The sequence below is a fragment of the Oncorhynchus keta genome, chromosome 23, assembly GCF_023373465.1.
Source record: "Oncorhynchus keta strain PuntledgeMale-10-30-2019 chromosome 23, Oket_V2, whole genome shotgun sequence".
In the NCBI taxonomy this organism is placed as follows: Eukaryota; Metazoa; Chordata; class Actinopteri; order Salmoniformes; family Salmonidae; genus Oncorhynchus; species Oncorhynchus keta.
In genome coordinates this window covers 46,498,525-46,519,732 of record NC_068443.1, presented here as the reverse complement: position 1 = coordinate 46,519,732, position 21,208 = coordinate 46,498,525, and the positions used below count along the sequence as shown (strand labels likewise).

Below are 21,208 nucleotides of genomic sequence, written 5' to 3'. Positions count from 1 at the left end.
TCTGGGGTTTTGTGGTATATGGCCAATCCATCACAGCTATGGGCTGTATCCAGACACTCTCTTGCGCCGTGCATAAGAACAGCACTTAGCTGGCCATTTAACACAACCCCTCGGGCCTTATTGCTTAAGTATACCATAAAACATTTTTTATGTGGGTTAGCTGTAAATGTGTAACATGTTTGATGAAGGTGAAAGGTGAAGGACAAAGGTGAATTTGAAAGGGATGTTAATACAGCACTCATTTAGCTTTTATTTGAAAAATGTAAGGACGCCTCCCGGTGTTCTCACTTTTGCCCCCTATGTGAGTTATAGATTGATTGAAAGCAAGTCTAAGAGGTAGAGCTGTGCTGTGGACTATTTACATGCTACTCATTCGGAGTTTCCGTTTTGCACACCAGCTTCAAACAGCTGAAAACTCTTTTTGGTTATGAAAATATATATTTCAGAGACTTAGTAATGGTACAATGATTCTCTACGCTATACTTGCTTGTTTTGTCACAAACTGAAATTAGGCAAACTATTAGAATTTTTGCAAGCAGGAAATGGATTTCCACATAGGGAAACTTTAAAAACCAATTCTCCTCAGTCGTCTATTACAAATCTTACAGTACTTTCATAAAGTATTCATACCCGTGGCTTATTCCAGATTGTTTTGTTACAGCCTAAAATACAAAAAAATATAATCAATCTACACACAATACTCCACAATGACAGAGTGAAAATATGTCAGGTCTTGCCATAGGTCGGTTAGCTAGCTAACAGTACACTTGAAATGAAACCACTTTGTCAAAATTAGAAACAATAATATCTGAAAATCTCACCAGTATACATCATGGTTGGATGCGTCTCCTGTCTGATGCCATGCATGGTTGCCTTAGTTTGACGATGTAATCCAGACTGGGGTTGTCGCCATCTCCTATCACACTCAAATTCCACTGATTTCAGAACTCAGTCCTCCAGAAAGAGGAGAGCATACACAATGTTAGCTAGCGAGCCAGCCAGCTAACGTTAGCTAGTTGACAGTACACTTTAACATCAGGTTTATGCAGTTTTACTACGCGTAAAAAAATGTTTAAAGCCATGTTCCAACACGATTACCTAAACATACTGAAAAGCTTCAATAGACAGACACGTGCTATATGGTAGACAAATCCAAACTCATCTCTCAGCATGTCCAGTCCACTCATTATCTCATCTAATCATGCCTAGTGGGAAGGTTGGCTAGCGGGGAAAGTTGACATGTTCGAGAAGGCATTTCTGTCAAAAAAAAAAAAAATTTGATGAATACTTTTTCTCCTGTGAAGTCGTGACTTGCGACATATGCCTAGTTTCCTGAAATCGGGTCACATATTAAGCACTACACGATCGAGGGATACTACAGAGTGGAGTAGGATTCTACAGTATACTAGTTAACTACAGAATTCTATAGTAATTACTACAGAGTTAAACTGTCATATTTTTCATGTGGGTAGTCTGCAACTAGACCTAGTTTCAAAAGGTATCAAGAAATAATCGTATGTGTATGTCTAGCGATCGCAAATGTGACTCATTTCAGGAAACAAGACGTATGTTGCATGTAACTACTTCACAGGAAGTAGTAAACTTTAATTTCATGTTTTTGGCAGAAATGCCTTCTGGAACATGTGAACTTTCATGTGCCTAAAATACAAACTTGTATGCCATCTGTAAATACTAGTAAGTTACACAATTTGCCTAGTTGGTTTAGCCACAGAAAGACAGCAACCTTCCCGCTACCCATGATTGGCTGAGATAATGAGTGGCTGGACATGCCGAGAGCGGAGTTTGGATTGGTCTACCATATAGCACGAGCTGGTCAGTATGTGTAGGTAATCATGTCTAACGCAGCTTTAAAAAATATATATTGCGTAGTAGAACTGCATAAGTGTTGCTCTCCACTTTCTGGAGGACCGAGTTTTGAAATCAGTGGAATTAGAGTATGATAGCGAAGGAGATGAGGAAAACACCAGTCTCCGGATTACATCTTCAAACTAAGGGCAACCGTCGCATCCGTGACAGGCAGAAGTGTCCATTCATGATGTTTACGGGTAAGATACTCTATATAGCAAAATTTAGATATTACACATTTCAAATTGTGACATAAAGATGTTTTCATTTCAAGTTAGTGTACTGTTAGCTAACGTTGGCTCCCTAGCTGACTGACTCGCTAGCTAACGTTACGTGTATGATCTTATTATTCATATCTCAGAGCCCTTTGCTTTGCTAGTTATAGCCTAATGTTAAGTAGGTAACATTGAACCTGGTTGGTTAGCTACCTGCAGATTCATCTAGCTACATTCTTAACAAGCTACATGTAAATTGTTGCCAGCAGCACAGTTGCAGTCGCCGACGCTCTGGAAAACATAAAAACAGCCTAACCAGCTCTGCTAGGACAAGTAAAATGGTAAGCGAGCTGTTCTCTCATTTGTGTCTGGAAGTCGCTAGCAAGCGCTATCCAGTTAGATTGGGGGCTTGACTGCTGTTAGGACAGAATGCTCAGATCAACTCTTAATTTCTTCAGGATCGGTGGGTCCCCTGCGGGACTTTGAGCTAACGTAGACTAATGCGATTAGCATGAGGTTGTAAGTAACAAGAACATTACAGGCAGTTAGATTTGAAAGGTATGTCATTTTGGAAGTGAAAAAAACAATTGGAAAAAGACTTGATACAAAAAAAAACTGAGTGCAATGGTTCATTGGACAGTCTAAAACACATGCTGAATGGGTGTGGAATAATACATGATGACAAAAGATGGTAGCTTTGTATTATCTCCAGTATGTGTTATATTCCAAATTATTCAAAGGCCTTTTCAAATGGTACAAAATATGTGAGGAAAGGCAGTTATTCATTTTACTTTCAAAGCAGCTGAATTACTGTCTCATTTTTCCTCTAATGAGGAAAGTTATTCAACTTTCAAAGCAGAATATGTCTATTGTACCATTTTTTTGTAGCACTGGGAATCTGCTTTTAGCAAATGTAAAAAACACAATTTCAAATTTTGCTACATAAGATGGAATCAAAGCGGTCGGTCACAATGTAAACATTGTTTGAAGCACACTTCTGTAAGTCTGTCACAAAATGACTGCTCCAATAAGCCCTCTATAGTGAACGAGAGACTTGTAAAATCAGGCATCTTTCGAGTTTATTTCACACTACTGTAAGTGTCAAAATGACTGCTCCAATAAGCCCTCTGTAGTGAACAAGAGACTTGTAAAATCAGGCATCTTTCGAGTTTAGTTCATTGTTCACAAAAAGGACAAAATGAGTCAAGATATTGTGACTGATCGTGTTGAAAAGTTCTGAGTCTGTAAAAAGAATTGCGCTTCCAATCACTATTATCTACACGTACTGTTCATATGATGTGTGTAAGTGTATAAGTATTGCATATAATTTGTGTATTTATCCATGTGTGTTTGCACATGGAACTGTATGTATGTATGTATGTATGTGCAGTGTAGTGGATATGATAAAATACAAATCATTTTAGCCCCCAGTGTCATCTATTGGCACCAAATCAAAACCCAACCCATTATATTTCTATACACTGAACAAAAATATAAACGCAACATTTAAACGATTTTACTGAGTTCCAGTTCATTGAAGGAAATCGGTCAATTGAAATAAATTAGGCCATAATCTGTATTTATTTATTTTAAAATGTTTTTTTTTTTTACCTTTACTTAAAACAGGAGACACATTGAGATTAAACATCTATTTTACAAGAGCCCTGTATACATTACAATAACATACGTGTATAACACAGTTTCCTCTGCAGAATGGTTTGTTTCTTTACAATAACATACGTGTATAACAGTTTCCTCTGCAGAATGTTTTGTTTCTTTACAATAACATACGTGTATAACACAGTTTCCTCTGCAGAATGTTTTGTTTCTTTACAATAACATACGTGTATAACACAGTTTCCTCTGCAGAATGTTTTGTTTCTTTACAATAACATACGTGTATAACACAGTTTCCTCTGCAGAATGTTTTGTTTCTTTACAATAACATACGTGTATAACACAGTTTCCTCTGCAGAATGTTTTGTTTCTTTACAATAACATACGTGTATAACACAGTTTCCTCTGCAGAATGGTTTGTTTCTTTACAATAACATACGTGTATAACACAATAGCAAAATAAACATTTAATAAAAGCAATCACATTCATAGAGGTTCTCAATCAATAATTTAAACCGCCTGAGTGGCAGTTTCCTCTGCAGATTGTTTTGTTTCTTTGCCCCTAATTTGTGGAACAAAGACTTTATCTGTGGAGACTGAAGAGATCTCTAGTAATAACCATTCCTGAGAACGGGTTTGGTAACTTATGATTCTTATCTTAGTTAATGAAGTTACATATGGAGGTAGTTTCTGTCAGATTGCTTTGTAAATAAGAGAATGCAGCTCTCTTCTTACAGAGAGGTCCATCCCACATTTTATACAGACTACAATGAGTCCTAAAATTGTCCTGTGATAAAACGTATTGCAGAATGGTAGACTGGGTCCAAGGATTTTAAAGCAGAGGTTGTGCCTCATGCATGTAAACATCACCAAAATCCAATACAGGGAAAAGCGTTGTTTGAACTTATCTTTCTCCTATTTTCAATACGGATTTATTTTGAAATAAAAAACAATATTGGATCTTAGCTTCTTAGTCAGATTTTCTATATGCGTTAAGGACAACCGTCATCAATCCAGACACCCAGGTACTTATATTGAGAAATAAACTCAATTTGGGCTCCATTTGTAGCGCAAATATGCAGGTCCTCAGGGTCAACATTTCGTGACCTGGAGAACAGCATGAGCTTGGTTTTACTTGTATTTAACAATAATAATTTTCAAGATCTGTAAGTGATTTCTGAATTGAATCAAAGTCTTGATGAAGTTCGCAAATGGCCTGCTGCACCGAGGTGGCACAGGAACACAAATCTGTGTCATCTGCATAGAGATGAATGTTACAAGTATTAACAGTGTTTCCCATGTCATTAATATAAAAGGTGAACAATCATGGACCCAAAATAAAACCAAGGAACAACTTTTTGAATGTGAAGAAATTCAGATTTAACCCCATCTGGTAACCCCTCTGCGCACCGAACCCCTTTAGCGGGATGAAATTCGACAACATACGGCGATCGCAACATAAATAGTCATATTAAACATTCATGAAAATACAAGTGTCTCACATGTATCGAAAGCCTAGAATCTTGCTAATCTAACTGCGTTGTCAGATTTCGAAAAGGATTTACTGCGAAAGAATACGATGCGATTATCTGAGCATAGAGCCCCATAAAAAAACAACTATTTCAACCAGCACAGACGTAACAACCACAAACTGCATTAAAATAAATTGTTTACCTTTGACGATCTTCCTCTGTTTGCAATCCCAATGCTCATTGTTACACAATGAATGGTATTTTGTGTTAGCCCAACACGAAACATTTTGTGAACCACTTGTGTCGTGAATTCCGTCTCATTCCATTTAACGACGACACATTCCAGGTAAATAACCCACACAGAACTAGACTTTTCCAGTCATGTTTGGTTTCATTGCAATCAACTGGTTTGTTTGTAACACAAACCAGTTGATTGCAATGAAACCAAACATGTAACACAAACAAACCTAGTGGGTCATTTCGCGGGACGTATTGACTGAAAGAAACCGATTTGAAGACAAGTAATGACATCATTGTGCACCAATGATAGGACAGCCGTTTCATTGATTGACTGCATTTTAACCCAATGACCACTGATAGTCTTGAAATAGAGCTGGGTAGATGGCAAATGAGCGGAGGTAAATGGCAATGTTTGTGTGTTGGAAGACCAACCCATGTAGTAAACTCCAGCGTAAAGAGTCATTCGCCATTGAAGGTCATTCGCCATTGAAGGTCATTCGCCAAACCGGTCATGCTGGAGCATGTTGCAGGCAGCAGAACGTTCTCCACGGCGTCTTCAGACTCGGTCACATGTGCTCAGTGTGAACCTGCTTTCATCTGTGAAGAGCACAGGGCGCCAGTGGCGAATATGCCAATCTTGGTGTTCTCTGGCAAATGCCAAATGTCCTGCACGGTGTTGGGCTGTAAGCACAACCCCCACCTGTGGACGTCGGGCCCTCATGGAGTCTGTTTCTGACACAGACACATGCACATTTGTGGCCTGCTGGAGGTCATTTTGCAGGGCTCCGGCAGTGCTCCTCCTTGCACAAAGGCGGAGGTAGCGGTCCTGCTGCTGGGTTGTTGCCCTCCTACGGCCTCCTCCACGTCTCCTGATGTACTGGTCTGTCTCCTGGTAGGGCCTCCTGCTCTGGACACTACGCTGACAGACACAGCAAACCTTCTTGCCACAGCTTTAAAAAAAAATAATAATAATACTTATTTTCCACCATAATTTGCAAATAAATTCATTTTAAAAAATCCTACAATGTGATTTCTGGATTTTTTTCTCATTTTCTCTGTCATAGTTGGTGTACCTATGATGAAAATTACAGGCCTCATCTTTTGAAGAAGTGGGAGAACTTGCACAATTGGTGGCTGACTGTATCCCAGGCCAATTTCCTTTCAAAACAGAATTATCAGTGTCGAACGCATTGATAGGTCAATAAACAAGGCAGCTCTTTTTAGCATCCAAGTCATTGACAAGATCATTAACAACTTGCCTGGCTGCTGTGGTAGTACTATGTCCAGGCCTAAACCCTTATTGGGTTTATATTAAAAATACAATTATCAGATAAAAAAGTACAAATGTTGTACATTAGCTAAGATTCTTGAATCCTTGGTTAAAGAAGGTAGTCTTGAAATGGGGTGATTAGTTGTCAAGATCATTCGTAGCGCCACCCTTATGGAGTGGCAGCACATATGTGGATTTCCATGATTTTGGAATACTTCCTTACAGCATTTATTTAACAACGTTGGCTACCGAGCCAGCAATAAAAAAAAGGGAGCTGCACACTTAAGCACACCAGGCGCCAAATTAACAGCCCCTGTTGATTGTTGGTTGTTGTCTAATGATAGCAAAGCATCCAGGATTTCTTTATCAAAGTCAAACTCTGAATCATTCAATAGATCTTCACCATCCAAACTACAATTGGAGCATTGGCTTTGAAATACATTCAAATATATAACCCGCAGAGATAAAAATGGTGATTAAATGCATTAATGATATCAATTTTGTTGGTAATAGGGCCAGAATCTAAATACATTTTCAGGGGGAAGAGAAGAGGAGACCCCCCCCTGTAAGCGACATAACAGCTTTCCAAAATGTTGCTGGGTTCCCTGTACATTCAGATATTATTATTATGTTAATACACTAAGATTTTGCTTTATTAACTAGGTTTTACTCACAGAATTCTCAAAATAGCCTGACTGTTCCCCATGCGAGATTAAAATCTCCAGCGATCAACACCTCTGGGGTAGTAAAAGAGTAAAAGAGTTTGTTCAGTACATACTTCTGGTCGAAGGGTTAAAAAAAAAATGGAATCTAACTGAAGACTTAAAGCCAACCATTCAAATGGTTTAGGAATATAGGTAGCCTTTAACAGACACAAAAATTAGATTATTTGTAGAAATAGCAACACCACCACCTTTGCCTTTCGTATCAGCCCTAAACACATCGTAACCATCCATAAAACCCTGGACTCAGGTTGCTATCAGTTAACCAGTTCAGATTTTAAAAACAATTCAGGGTCTGCCTGAGAGGGCCAGATCTTGACATTATCCATTTCATGTAATAAACTATGAATGTTAAGATGTAAAAAACTGTCAAACATTTTCTGGATTTAAAATCAGTTTCTCAATAAAAGTCACTTATTTAAGAACAGGAGACTGGATTGGATTACACCTATTAGGAAAAGTAGGAATAGCAAATCAGATACAACATGTTGAACTCCCATAGTGACCAAAGAGGAGATGGTAAAAACTGACTTGCATATAAGGCTAATATTGTCCTCGCATCAATTTAGTTGACCAAGAACCTTTCCAATTTTCAAACAGGTGAATTCAATCTTCCAAAGTAGCCAGGCCCATTCCAGAGTCAAAGTTGTCAATGAAGGACACGCCCTAGTCCTTGGTAAGATGCATTAATCATGGGTGAAGAGATCGAAGATGGCTAAAAGACTCAGTCCTGCAACAGCAAGGAGATGGAATTGGGCCTGAGACAATTATATGTCCTGCTAATTTCTGAGCATTCTCCAAGAGCTGTAAGAAATTGTCTCTTAGCTTTACAGATTTCACACACATATGCAACGCAACTGCTTTCAGAGCAGGAATCTGTTTGACGGTGGGCTTGACTTCTGATAACTCCAATACCCTAGCTCCAGGAAAACAAAGTGTACGGGTATTTCAGACCTCCAATCTAACCATGGAGCTTCCCATAATGGCTGTTGTCCATTTCGAGCCGGAGCCCTCAGCCCAACCATAGCCCCACCAGGGGCTCCTCTAACTCGACCCGCACAATGACAGAGCCCGCTGTTGACCCCGGTAAAGCAGAACCCACCTTAGACCCCGGCGATGCCATCACAACGTTGGCAGATACGGAAGAAACCTTCAACACTCCATGAGAAGATGGCGCCGGGACATCAGGCTCCAGAGCAGCGAAGCTATTCGAAAATGTCGGCATCCCAGTCATGAATCCCGTCACCGCAGAGGGCTCAGAAAGTGGAGGACGCCACCCTCGACTTCTGATGACGTGTCTCCCCACCCGGCCAGCCAGGTTCAGCAACAAAAGGTCCCACCGACTATTCTCCATCGGTGAATCAGCGAACACCTCCAAGCAGCGGCCAGTCCATCGAAGAGAACCTATCAGTCCAGCGCGATGCATGGCCATTGGGGTGGAGGAAAACAAGAAAATCGCAGGTGAAGAGGCCGGATGTGGAGGTCCTGGGCTGGTGTGGATCCACGTGGTCTGCGGTTGTGACGCAAGTTGGACGTACTGCCAAATTCTCTAAAACAACATTGGAGACGGCTTATGGTGGAGAAATTAACATTTAATTATCTGGAAGCAGCTCTTTGACATTCCTTTAGTCAGCATGACAATTGCGCGCTCCCTTGACATTTTTGATATCTGTGGCATTGTGATGTGACAAAACTGCACAATGTAGAGTAATAATCATGCTGTTAAATTAGCTTCTTGATAACCCATCCACCTGACAGGTGTGGCATATCTTGGCAAAGGATATAGCCTTTATCAAGGCAGGAGACTGCGTTTCTATCTTTTGATAAACAAAATATTGAACAAATTTGTGTGGGCTGTAGTGTGGATGTAGCATGTATGGGCTGTAGCATATACTTTTAAATTGTTCGAATAGACAATCTTGAGGAATGTGCAGTCAGTGTTTGGCACTCGCTATAGGCAAAATGCATTTTCTTTTCATTGGAAAAAAAAATCACTACAAAAAGATTAACATTCTGCCCATACCAATTGCGCCAAAATCTCCAAATCATATCGCAAATGAGGCAGTTTTGTTACCATAACAGAGGTGAATGGAAGGAGTTTCAGGCGGGGTCGCAACGTTTGTTCTCAAGCCCACAAATACGGTATGGCTAGGGCTGTTGCAGTGACCTTATTACAGCCACACAGCAAATTCCACATGACTGTTGAGTCCCGGTAAACTCCACTTATGTACATGTGTTGGTAGTACCCGACTCGCTAGCAACTGTTAGAGCGCTGAGTGCCATGCCATTAGAGACCCATTGTCCCTCGAACCACTGACATCAATGCAAATGCAATCGAAAAATCAAACACTTATGATCAAAACGGTATCATAAAAGTTCAACAACAGGTTGAAACTGAGTGGGAAATGAACAGTGCTTTCTAAAAAAGGTGATGATTCATTCAAAAAGACCCATATGCACATTAGAGCTTACGCATAAGCCTATACAGTTGAAGTCGGATGTTTACATACACCTTAGCCAAATACATTTAAACTCAGTGTCACAATTACTGACATTTAATCCTAGAAAAAAATTCCCTGTATTTCTTAGGTCAGTTAGGATCAACACTTTATTTTAAGAATGTGAAATGTCAGAATAGAGAATTATTTATTTCAGATTTTATTTCCTTCATCACATTCCCAGTGGGTCAGAAATTTACGTACACTCATTTAGTATTTTGGTAGCATTGCCTTTTGCCTATTGATGCTGTTGGCCTGGATCACTGGTTGCTGCGGAAAAGGTGTGTAACGGATGTGAAATGGCTAGCTAGTTGTACCTGTGGATGTATTTCAAGGCCTACCTTCAAACTCCGTGCCTCTTTGCTTGACGTCATGGGAAAATCAAAAGAAAATCAGCCATAACCTCAGAAAAAAAAAAAGAATTGTGGGCAGAACTGCTAAAGCATGTGCGAGCAAGGAGGCCTACAAACCTGACTCAGTTACACCAGCTCTATCAGGGGGAGGAATGGGCAAAAATTCACCCAACTTATTGTGGGAAGCTTGTGGAAGGCTACCCGAAACTTTTGACCCAAGTTGAACAATTTAAAGGCAATGCTACCAAATACTAATTGAGTGTATGTAAACTTCAGACCCACTGGGAACGTGATGAAAGAAATAAAAGCTGAAATAAATCACTATTTTTCTGACATTCCACATTCTTAAAATAAAGTGGTGATCCTAACTGAACTAAGACAGGGAATTTTTACTAGGATTAAATGTCAGGAATTGTGAAAAACTGAGTTTAAATGTACTTGGCTAAGGTTAATGTAAACTTCCGACTTCAACTGTATGTACAGGTATATAGGGTCGCCACTTGGCTTCCCACAATCACTGTAAAGAAAAGTCCTGATGACTAGCATCCCTTGGTTTTGTCTAGGCATCCACTGTCAAGCAATACTACTCCAGACTGGATCCCCCAGCTGCCTCCAACACGCCACTCATGCACACCTACATCCCAGTGTCTACCTGCTGTGTCTCTTAAGACTAATTTATACATTACGCAAGTACGCAATGCAAAAAAAACAAATTACCTACACAGCATGACGATCCTAATTGCGTTCTTGCATTGCGTTTTTGCGTAAGGTACACATTTTGCTTCAGGCCTACTGCTTTTATCCACTAAAGATAATGTTCCCGCATTAGCGTTGACTGCATTCACGGTAAAAGGTGCATATGTTAGTTCATACATTTAGCACAATCTGTAACGCTTCAGCGATACAGTCTTAAAATAGCACATCCCGCACTACGCTCTTTTTTTGCATGCCAATCCCTTAGGCCTGTTGCCTTTTAACCCAAATTGAAGATTTGTTTATACCTGGCGCTAACATGAATCCTTTGTCCCGAACTTGTTCACATTCTGGTTGTGCCCACGTTTTCATATATGCATCTACACATGCTAAATGTCCTGGTGCCTCCCTGTACGCAAATCATTTGACAGATGTTCTTCAAAATGATACTTATTTATGTCATAAGTGTGGTGCCACCTGTCAATGATTTCAGAAAGCTGGATAATGATGATTTAAATGGTTTAACGGTCAAGATCTGTCTACAATGTATATGGAGGTAGTTAGGCACAAGATCAGTTGGACAAGATCAGGACAAAGGACGCATATTATACCAGGTATAAACGTGGCTCGACAGCATACCCCCACCCCACTTCCTTCTCTCATTACCTAGACTCTAAAATAAAATGTGCTGCTTTGTCTGTGGACCTGTCAAGAGCTTTCAATATTGTTGGTCATGCTACTTTATTGAATAAGTTGTCCTCGATAGGCCTGAGCTCTGACGCCTGTTTATGGTTTCATGATTATCTTAGTGACAGAACGCAGGCTATCGTGATTGATGGGGTTAAGTCCAAATTGCTTAAAGTACATAAAGGTGTTCCACAGGGGGTGGTACTAGCACCTGTTCTTTTCACTATTTATATAAATGCTATTGGTCAATCTGCAACAATGAAAAAATAAAAATTGCAAATGCTAATATTATGACCGCAATTGCCCTAAATGCTGACCTGGCTGTGACAAGGCTAGAGTCCAGTTGTGCACTTACTGATTTAAAACTCTTACATAATACGGGCAAAACTAAATACATGTTTTTAAGTTCTCGGAAGTTGTCTCAGATGGATTACATCTTCACTCATCGGATGGTTCTGTAATCAAAACGAGTCCCTGTATACAAATAACTTTATTTGGATTGACAATGATTTGTTTTGTTTTTTTAAACATACAATTGAGCTGGTTAAGAAACTGAGATTTAAAATTGGGCTTTATTTACAGAACGAGATCTTGTCTCTCTAGTCAACAGGAAGCAGAGCAACCCTTCTACCGGTTCTTGTTCATACCGATAGTTGATACTATTTGTCAAAGTGCAGCTGTCTCTACTCTTAAACCCTTGGATGGTGTTTTTCATATCTCCCTTAAAGTTTGATTACTCATCACTGTATTCTTTAACAAAAGGTTGGCTGGACCTCTGAAGTAACGTAGATAACATCATTACGCACGTTTTGTTTACAAAGCCCTGGACCACAAGCTTCCACAAACTTTTTTTTTTTATTGCCAAGATTAGCAAACAAGCCAGAAACAAAACGCTGAAACTACACATCCAAGTTTAACTGATCAAATTATGAAAGACAAGCATTGTAGTTTTGAAATCCGTAAAGAGTGTGGAAAGGTGAAAAAAATATTGTTGTCAATCAACAATGACAAGCCACCGGGGTCTGACAACTTGGATGGAAAACTACTGATGATATTGACAATGACAAGCCACCTGGGTCTGACAACTTGGACGAAAAATTACTGAGGATAACAGCGGACGATATTGCCACTCCTATTTGCCACATCTTCAATCCAAGCCTACTAGAAAGTGTATGCCCTCAGGCTTGGAGGGAAGCAAAAGTCATTCCGCTAGAATACTAAAGCCCCGTTTACATAATCAAATAGCCAACCAAAATCAGCCTGTTATAAACCCTTAGTAAGCTTGGTGTTTGACCAGATACAATGCTATACTACAGAAACAAATTGACAGACTTTTAGCACGCTTATAGAGAAGCACTTTAACAAGCATGGCACTTACACAAATGACTGATTGGCTGAGAGAAACTGATGATAAATAGATTGTGGGGGCTGTTTTTTTAGACTTCACTGTGGTATTTGACATTATTGATCATAGTCTACTGATGGAAAAACGTATGTATTATGGCTTTACACACCATGCTATATTATGGATACACAGTTACCTGTTTAATAGAACACTGAGGATGTTCTTTAATGGAAGCCTCTTCAACATAAGAGTCAGGCATTCCCCAGGGCAGCCGTCTAGGCCCGTTGCTTTTTTCAATCTTTACTAAAAACATGCCACTGGCATTACTAAAGACATGCCACAAAGCAGATCCTACAGGCTCTAGTTTTTTCACACTTGGACTACTGTTCAGTCGTGTGGTCTGGTGCCACAGAGGGACCTTGGAAAACTACAAATTGCTTAGAACAGGGCAGCACGGCTGGCCCTTAAAAGTACACAGACAGCTAACATTCATGACAGGAGAGATTGACTTCATCACTACTTGTTTTTGTAAGAAGTGTTGACATGCTGAATGCACCAAGGTGTCGGTTTAAACTACTAGCACACAGCTCAGACACCCATGCATACGCCACAAGACATGCCACCAGTCAAGAACAGACTATGTGAGTCACACAGTACTACATAGAGCCATGGCTACATGGAACTCTATTCCACATCAAGAAACTGATGTAGTAGAATCAGATTTAAAAACAGATGAAAATACACTTTATGGAACAGTGGAGACTGAAGAGATACAGGAGCAGACACACTCATACAAACAGATATTGTAATATTGTTGTATGGTGGTATTATACATTTTTGTATTGTAGATATGTAGTGGTATAATAATGTTCTCTTTTGTTTTATTAGCAGCCAATGGGTTTCCCTAAAAAATACAAATATTTTACTGTGTATATGAATGTGTAGTTTAATGTATCTTGTGGTACTATACAGGGCTCATCTGGAAAAGAGACCTTTGACTCCCTGTCAAAATACAGGTTAAATAAAACATTTAAAATCACTCTACCTCTGACTGACAGGGCTGGTCCTATTAAGACAGCTTCTCATTGACCCTTTCACTGTGTGGTTGAGTGGGCAGCATCAGGGCAGACATGGGCAAAGCCACAACACAGTGGTCAGGTCTGCAGAGTGGCCAGGCAGATAGGGGAGGCGCTGGGAGACCGGGTACTGTACTCCGAACCCCATGCTAGAGAGGGGTCCGGACACACACACACACACTTTCTTGTTAACACACAGATACATTCTCTCGCTCTCTCTGCAATACACTCAAAGCACACAATGCTCACTCACCCCAACATGCACATCTATAACCCCTCCCCCACACACAATTGAATGTTTTTGACAAGCCTTTGATTCCCCTCTTGCCCTATAAAAAAAAAAACGTTGAGAAAATACTGTAATATTCTCTTCAGCACCCACTCTTGAACACTCACACACTAAATGAAAGCTGACTTAACTAGGACTCACAACGGTATCCCATCATATCTTACATGATTTAAGCCACTCATCTCTCTCTCTACCTCTAACCTAGGACCAGATTTGCTAAGCTTTTACCAAGCATTAAGAAGGGAATAAGACATTTAGTTACACTTGATTTGGATAGTCCATCTATAGATGCTCTACAGACTATCAGTAACATTTCAACTAACTATATTAACCTTAACCTATTTAGCGTAGGGGTGGAGTTCGGGGTTAACTTAATTTGCAGTCCACATAGTTCTAAGTAATAGCATGGCTTCAATCGCATTCGCATTGATATAAGGACTAGGCCTACTGTGAATTGAATCATGACATGGTCCATAAGCAAGATTACATTAATTATTCATATAACAAACAGCATTACCACTAAAAGCAGCCTTTGGTTAGTCTTAAATATCCATCAGCGCTGCCTGAAATTAGCAATTTGGATCATGTTTAAGGGCACACCTCAAATATCCCCCCCATCTGAGCGCAAGCAAGCTGACGTAAGACAGGTAAATGACCAAACCTGACGTTAGGGCTGGAAAATGCCAGTGCGGCAGTATTGCATGACGATTGCAAAGTAACGTGCATTGGACACTAGTGCCGCCTTAGTGCCAGCCGAAAATATAATGATAATGATGAATTTGACACCAAATGCAGAGCAAATTTGGTTAAAAGTTAGGCTCGGTCTTGGATATGGTCACATCAAGGTATCTTGAATCGGTTTGAGGGTATGCCAATTCTGGCTGCATTAAATCGCATTGTCAGTTTGTATTGCAGTCATGATTTCTTGGCAGACAGGGTGTTGTGTGACAGATGGTGCTCACAGTATAGAGACTGGGGATGAGGAAATGTTGCATTGCTGTTATATCTGAAGCATGACCGTAGTGGGCATAAAACATACACTACTGTTCAAAAGTTTGGGGTCACTTAGAAATGTCCTTGTTTTTGAAAGAAAAGCATGGTTTTTGTCCATTAAAATAATATCAAATTGATCAGAAATACAGTGTACACATTGTTAATGTTGTAAATGACTTGTAGCTGGAAACGGCTGATTTTTAATGGAATATCTACATAGGCATACAGAGGCCCATTATCAGCAACCATCACTCCTGTGTACCAATGGCACGCTGTATTAGCTAATCCAAGTTTCAGTTTAAAAGGTTAATTGATCATTAGAAGACCTTTTTGCAATTATTTTAGCCCAGGTGAAAACTGTTGATCTGATTAAAGCATCAATTAAACTGGGCTTCTTTAGACTAGTTGAGGAGCTGGAGCATCAGCATTTGTGGGTTCGATTACAGGCTCAAAATGGCCAGAAACAAAGGATTTTCTTCTGAAACTCATCAGTCTATTATTGTTCTGAGAAATTAAGGCTATTCCATGTGAGAAATTGAAGATCTCTTACAGTTCTGTGTACTACTCCCTTCACAGAACAGCGCAAACTGGCCCTAACCATAATAGAAAGAGTGGGAGGCCCCGGTGCACAACTGAGCAAGAGGACAAGTACATTAGAGTGTCTAGTTTGAGAAACAGATGCCTCACAAGTCCTGAACTGGCAGCTTCCAGCTACACTAGTCATTTACAACATTAACAATGTCACTGTATTTCTGATCAATTTGATGTTTTTTTTTAAATGGTCCAAAAAAACATTTCTAAGTGACCCCAAACTTTTGAAAAGGTAGTGTATATGTTTTCATTTAGACATTTTGCAGGAGAAGGGAATCATATTGCCTATAGGCTACCATGAGTGCAGGATACTATTTGTTCAATTGTTTTGTTTTTTCTAGATCGAGAAACATAAACATTATATGATTAAATACTCCCTATGTATGACTCCAAGTAAATTCTAAGGAACCCATCCTATTAACTGTAAAATGGTCTAATGTAGCAGTCAAAGGGCCATTTTAGATTATTTCAACACTGGTTTGGGTTGTTTGTTTGTCAATCTAAATTAATATACTTACATTCTGCCTATTAGCATGAATCCCAGCCAAAAGCTAATTAGAGGTTTAGTGGGTGTGGCTAGAGTTAGCAGTGAGGGGCAATGTCCTGAGCACCTGTCCATGTTCCTACTACATTCTCTGTACCCTCTGTCCAAGTGTGCTAACTGCTTGGTTTTCAATTAAAACAGAAACAGTATTATGTGAACGTGAAACACATAATCCCATTCATTGGCAGTCCAACAAAGAAGCCATTTGTGTTGAATTTTCTGCTTCCACCCGTGGAATTGGATCCCCTAAATAAGACATAGCATTGCACCCTACCGGTAACATCAAAACCCCAAAAATAAATAAAGATCATATGTAGCTAGCCATAAGCTTACAGCAACACCATTCCTGTATTCGTAATCATTTAGTCTACTTTGCAACAGTTTCACAATTTAATCAGTAACGTTCTCCGTAACAGTTACAGAAATGTGTTTCTTGCTGTGAATATGATGGGTGGTTGTTTATCTACCTTAGTTAAAGGCACTGACTGTAAAAGTCGCTCTGGATACATTTCTGCTAAAAGCCTCAAATGTAAATGTACTCTTTCAAAGCATGCTGAGTATTATTCTAAATGAACTCACCCCCAAACAAGACCATATTTGGGCCAAATCTGAACCAATCATAGATTAAGTACAATACAGCACAGTAGAGCAAAGTTGCATTTAGTTCAGCACAATACAGTAGAGTAGGCCTACAGTAGAGTTTACTTCATAGAGTACAGTCAAGTAGAGTGGAGTTCAGTACAATATAGTACATTATACTGAACTTTACTATACTGTACTCACACTTAATTTACTGTATGAACATTACTGTTCTGTGCAGAGCCCAGTTTCCCCGATAGCGATGAATCTTAGGTTTACGAGGGTTTTAACAATGCATCTTTCCTACAATGACTGAATATGTAACATACATTTCCCAAAACATCACACAGATAGAATGGTCACTAAGTGCATCGTTGGGAGCACATGTCGATACTGATCAGTTTTGGCACGTTAGGCTACACATCATTAAATATATTGAGACAAATTACAGACAGTAGCCTAGCCTACAAGTAATAGAACTCGACTGAATATGAAATGTTTAATATAATTCAAATAGCCTACTGTTTATTTTAACGCAGTCATCTCAGTTCTCATTTAAAGCATATTTTTTTTATACTTGTTTGTATCAATTGCAAAGACATTGGCAACTTTGTATTTGCAGTCAACTTTGTTCTGAAGTAATCTGGTCACAGATAGAAAAATAAATCAAGTGACACAGGAGGGTTTGGGGCAGCAGGGTAGCCTAGTGGTTAGAGCGTTGGACTAGTAACCGGAAGGTTGCGAGTTCAAACCCCCGAGCTGACAAGGTACAAATCTGTCGTTCTGCCCCTGGACAGGTAGTTAACCCACTGTTCCCAGGCCGTCATTGAAAATAAGAATGTGTTCTTAACTGACTTGCCTGGTTAAATAAAGGTAAAATAAATAAAAAGGGTAAAACAGTATATGACAAAGCGCTGAGGCAGGCATTCGGTTGCGTTCGTTTTCAAGTACAACGTTAACGCTGGTTCTGGGAAACAGCTCGGAGATTTAACGATGATCCTACGAAGGATCTAATGATGAACTTAACATGCTTTTGGGAAACCGGTCCCTGAACCATAGCCCTTATATCAGTGTGAATGCTATTGTAAGTAATAGGGGGGGGGACTGAGGAGTATTTCTGTCTGTAATGGCCTTGATTTGGCCCAAACATAGACGTTTATGTTTGGACAGCACAGTAGATCACAGCAGAGTACTATAGTGAAGCACCAGACGGCTGTGGAGTTTGGACAGCAGATCACAGCAGAGTACTATAGTGAAGCACCAGACGGCTGTGGAGTTTGGACAGTAGATCACAGCAGAGTACTATAGTGAAGCACCAGACGGCTGTGGAGTTTGAAATTAAGGCCAGTCCCAATCGGTGAAAAAAGGGATTACTTTGGACGTTGAAATCAAAGCCGGGGCAGACGGACCAAATTTTAAAGTCCATGGACTTTGGATGGTGCCCACTAGGCTATATCTTAGTTTATGGGATGAGTTATTCAGACATAATTTCATAGCAACATCGAAGACACCAGGTAGTCTCCAATTTATAGCCAATTCCCCTCCTGCAGATGTAATGATGATACCAAAATGATGAGTTAAAATAATATGCATCCATAGCAGAGCAGTTACTGAAATGCATTTTGCTGCTTCTTGACAGGTGGCTTAAGTATAGGTGACAGTGTAGCTTGATGCAGAAACCAAAATTGCATTGCCTACAAAAATGCATTAAAGGAAACCGAACTATTTTAATTGTCATTGAATAATACCCAAATGTTTAGGTCATACATTTGATAATATAATATGTCAATTCGAAATGTCTCATTCCCGCCCTAATCACTGTCGTAAAAAAAAGAGAACCCATTCTCACATCTCTCGATTTTCGAAATAAAGTATTATTTTAGGCTATCGATGAGGATACCGATCTACGGCACACGCGACAGGCAATTGATAAGCAAGGTGGAATATCATGCATCCACACCCTAAAAGCAATGCGCATGCGTCCCAACCAAACAAAGGACTTGGCATTACTAATCGAAGTTTGACTCCAACCCAATAGTATTTGAGATGTAATTGCAACGATGGACACTAAAAATGATAACGATATTTGACTTATTATTTAACAGAATCAGATATGATGCTAAATATTTTAATGATGCTAAAGAGGTCTTGCGAAAGGATAGGCACTCTAGTAGCCTACACCCCCTTCTCATCACACATGCCACCCAAGAACTGAGCATCTCCTATTTGTGCACATTCAGATGAAATATGATATTAATAAATCAGTCACCTATGACAATTCGGTCGCGTTCAGATAAGACTGTGTGTGTGTGTGTGTGTGTTACATATAGCACAGCTAATGTGTCACACCTCCATACACAAAAGAGGTGGGGCAAATAATCTTATTTCTGGAATTACTATCATTTCCATTTGGAGAGATGTTCCACAATCTCTATAAAATGTGGAGTTTCTGTGCATTTGGTTAGCCTAAATTGTGATCTTTGTGCATCATTATCACACAATGTTTGTAATAAGTCATATTTACTTTTAAAGAGCTCATACATTAATAAACTACACTATCATCAAGACATGTAAAACACTTGTATGGAGGAAAAGGTCTACACTCCACCAGACATTGTGCACGAGAAAGAGAACACACCCCTTTATCGTGACATTTTGTCGGTAGAATTGCATAGAAGGGAAAACGGACTAATTATGACATTTCCATTGCAAACAACGTTACTCATACATTTTTAGGATTTGTCCACGTAATCATTGTCAAGTCCATTTGCTCAGAAGTGCTCTTTTTTTTGTGTCAAATACACCCCATTATCCAACGTGCGCTCTAGCTATCCAAATGGATAGGTGAAAAGCAAAAATCTACACACCAGGAAAATAAAACGGTTTGAAAAAGCGAACTTGAGCAATTGTTAATGATTTTCAAAAATAAATATTCAATGGAGTGATTCTTACCGTTGACAGTGAAGTTACAAAGCCCTCCTTTCAGTAAGTGTAGCTTAACAAGCGGCTTCGCCTGTGCGCGTGGTAGCTTGTGCCTATTATGGTAGTGTTCTGCGTGGCTCACTCTGCATTTCTCTGGCGTCATGCACGCGTCCACGCACGCACACGCACGCACACGGTTCACTCCATTCTGGCGATCATTTGGGCGCGCGACGCTGCTTAGAAGTGGAGGGCTGATCTACAAATGCTTTCACGTGGGCCACGATAGGCATTCGATTATGTGTAGAGACCATCGGTCCAGGTTGTTATCAGCTCGAATGTTCTCGTTAAAACATTGGTTGATTGGTTTACAAGATGCACTCTGCTCATTGGTCAAACATGCACAGCACCTGCTCTTGACTTCACCTAATGTCATACTTTGGAGCCTAGAGTGCTGATCAATTAGATGCTCCTCACAGGCATGAACAACACAAACCACACTGCTTGTAAAACTGCTTGCGTTTTTTTGCAGCCCTCTGCCCTAATCCCAATGATGTCTGTGAAACCGTTGCCATTACAGCTGCCCTTAACGAGTTTACAAAGCAGCTTACACAGCCCCCTTAAAGGCGAGGTTACACATCTTGTACAATTATCATCTTTCATTCATCAAATCAAATGTTATTGGTCACATACACATATTTAGCAGATGTTATTGTAGGTGTAGCGAAATGCTTGTGTTCCTAGCTCCAACAATGCAGTAGTATCTAACTATTCACAACAATACACACAAATCTGAAGTAAAGAATGGAGTTAAGAAATGTATAAATATCAGGACAAGCAATGTCGGAGTGGCATTGACTAAAATACAGTAGAATATAACACAGTATATGCATATGAAATGAGTAAAGCAGTATGTATTAAAGTGACTAGTGATTCCATGTATATCGGGCAGTAGCCTCTAAGGTGCAGGGTTGAGTAACCAGGTGGTAGCCAGCTAATGATGGCTATTTAACAGTCGGATGGCCTTGAGATAGAAACTGTTTTTCAGTCTCTCGGTCCCTGTAAACATTTGTGAGGGTCTTAGGGGCCAAGCCAAAATTCTTCAGCCTCCGAAGGTTGAAGAGGCGCTGTTGCGCCTTCTTCACCATACTGTCTGTGTGGGTGGACCATTTCAAATCATCTGTGATGTGTACGCCAAGGAACTTCAAGCTTTTCACCTTCTCCACTGTGATCCTGCTG

The 21,208-nt window shown here is 39.9% G+C and overlaps 1 protein-coding gene across 1 annotated transcript in view; it reads right to left on the bottom strand.

Moving 5' to 3' along the window:
• Positions 1-20,171, bottom strand: part of basp1 (brain abundant, membrane attached signal protein 1) — a 45,033-nt gene extending 24,862 nt beyond the window's left edge. The window contains exon 1 of the mRNA XM_035800599.2: positions 20,003-20,171. Within this exon, the coding sequence (XP_035656492.1) occupies positions 20,003-20,135 (133 nt within the window). The 5' untranslated portion in view covers positions 20,136-20,171. The remainder of the gene's footprint in view (positions 1-20,002) is intronic.
• Positions 20,172-21,208: the final 1,037 nt, after the last annotated feature.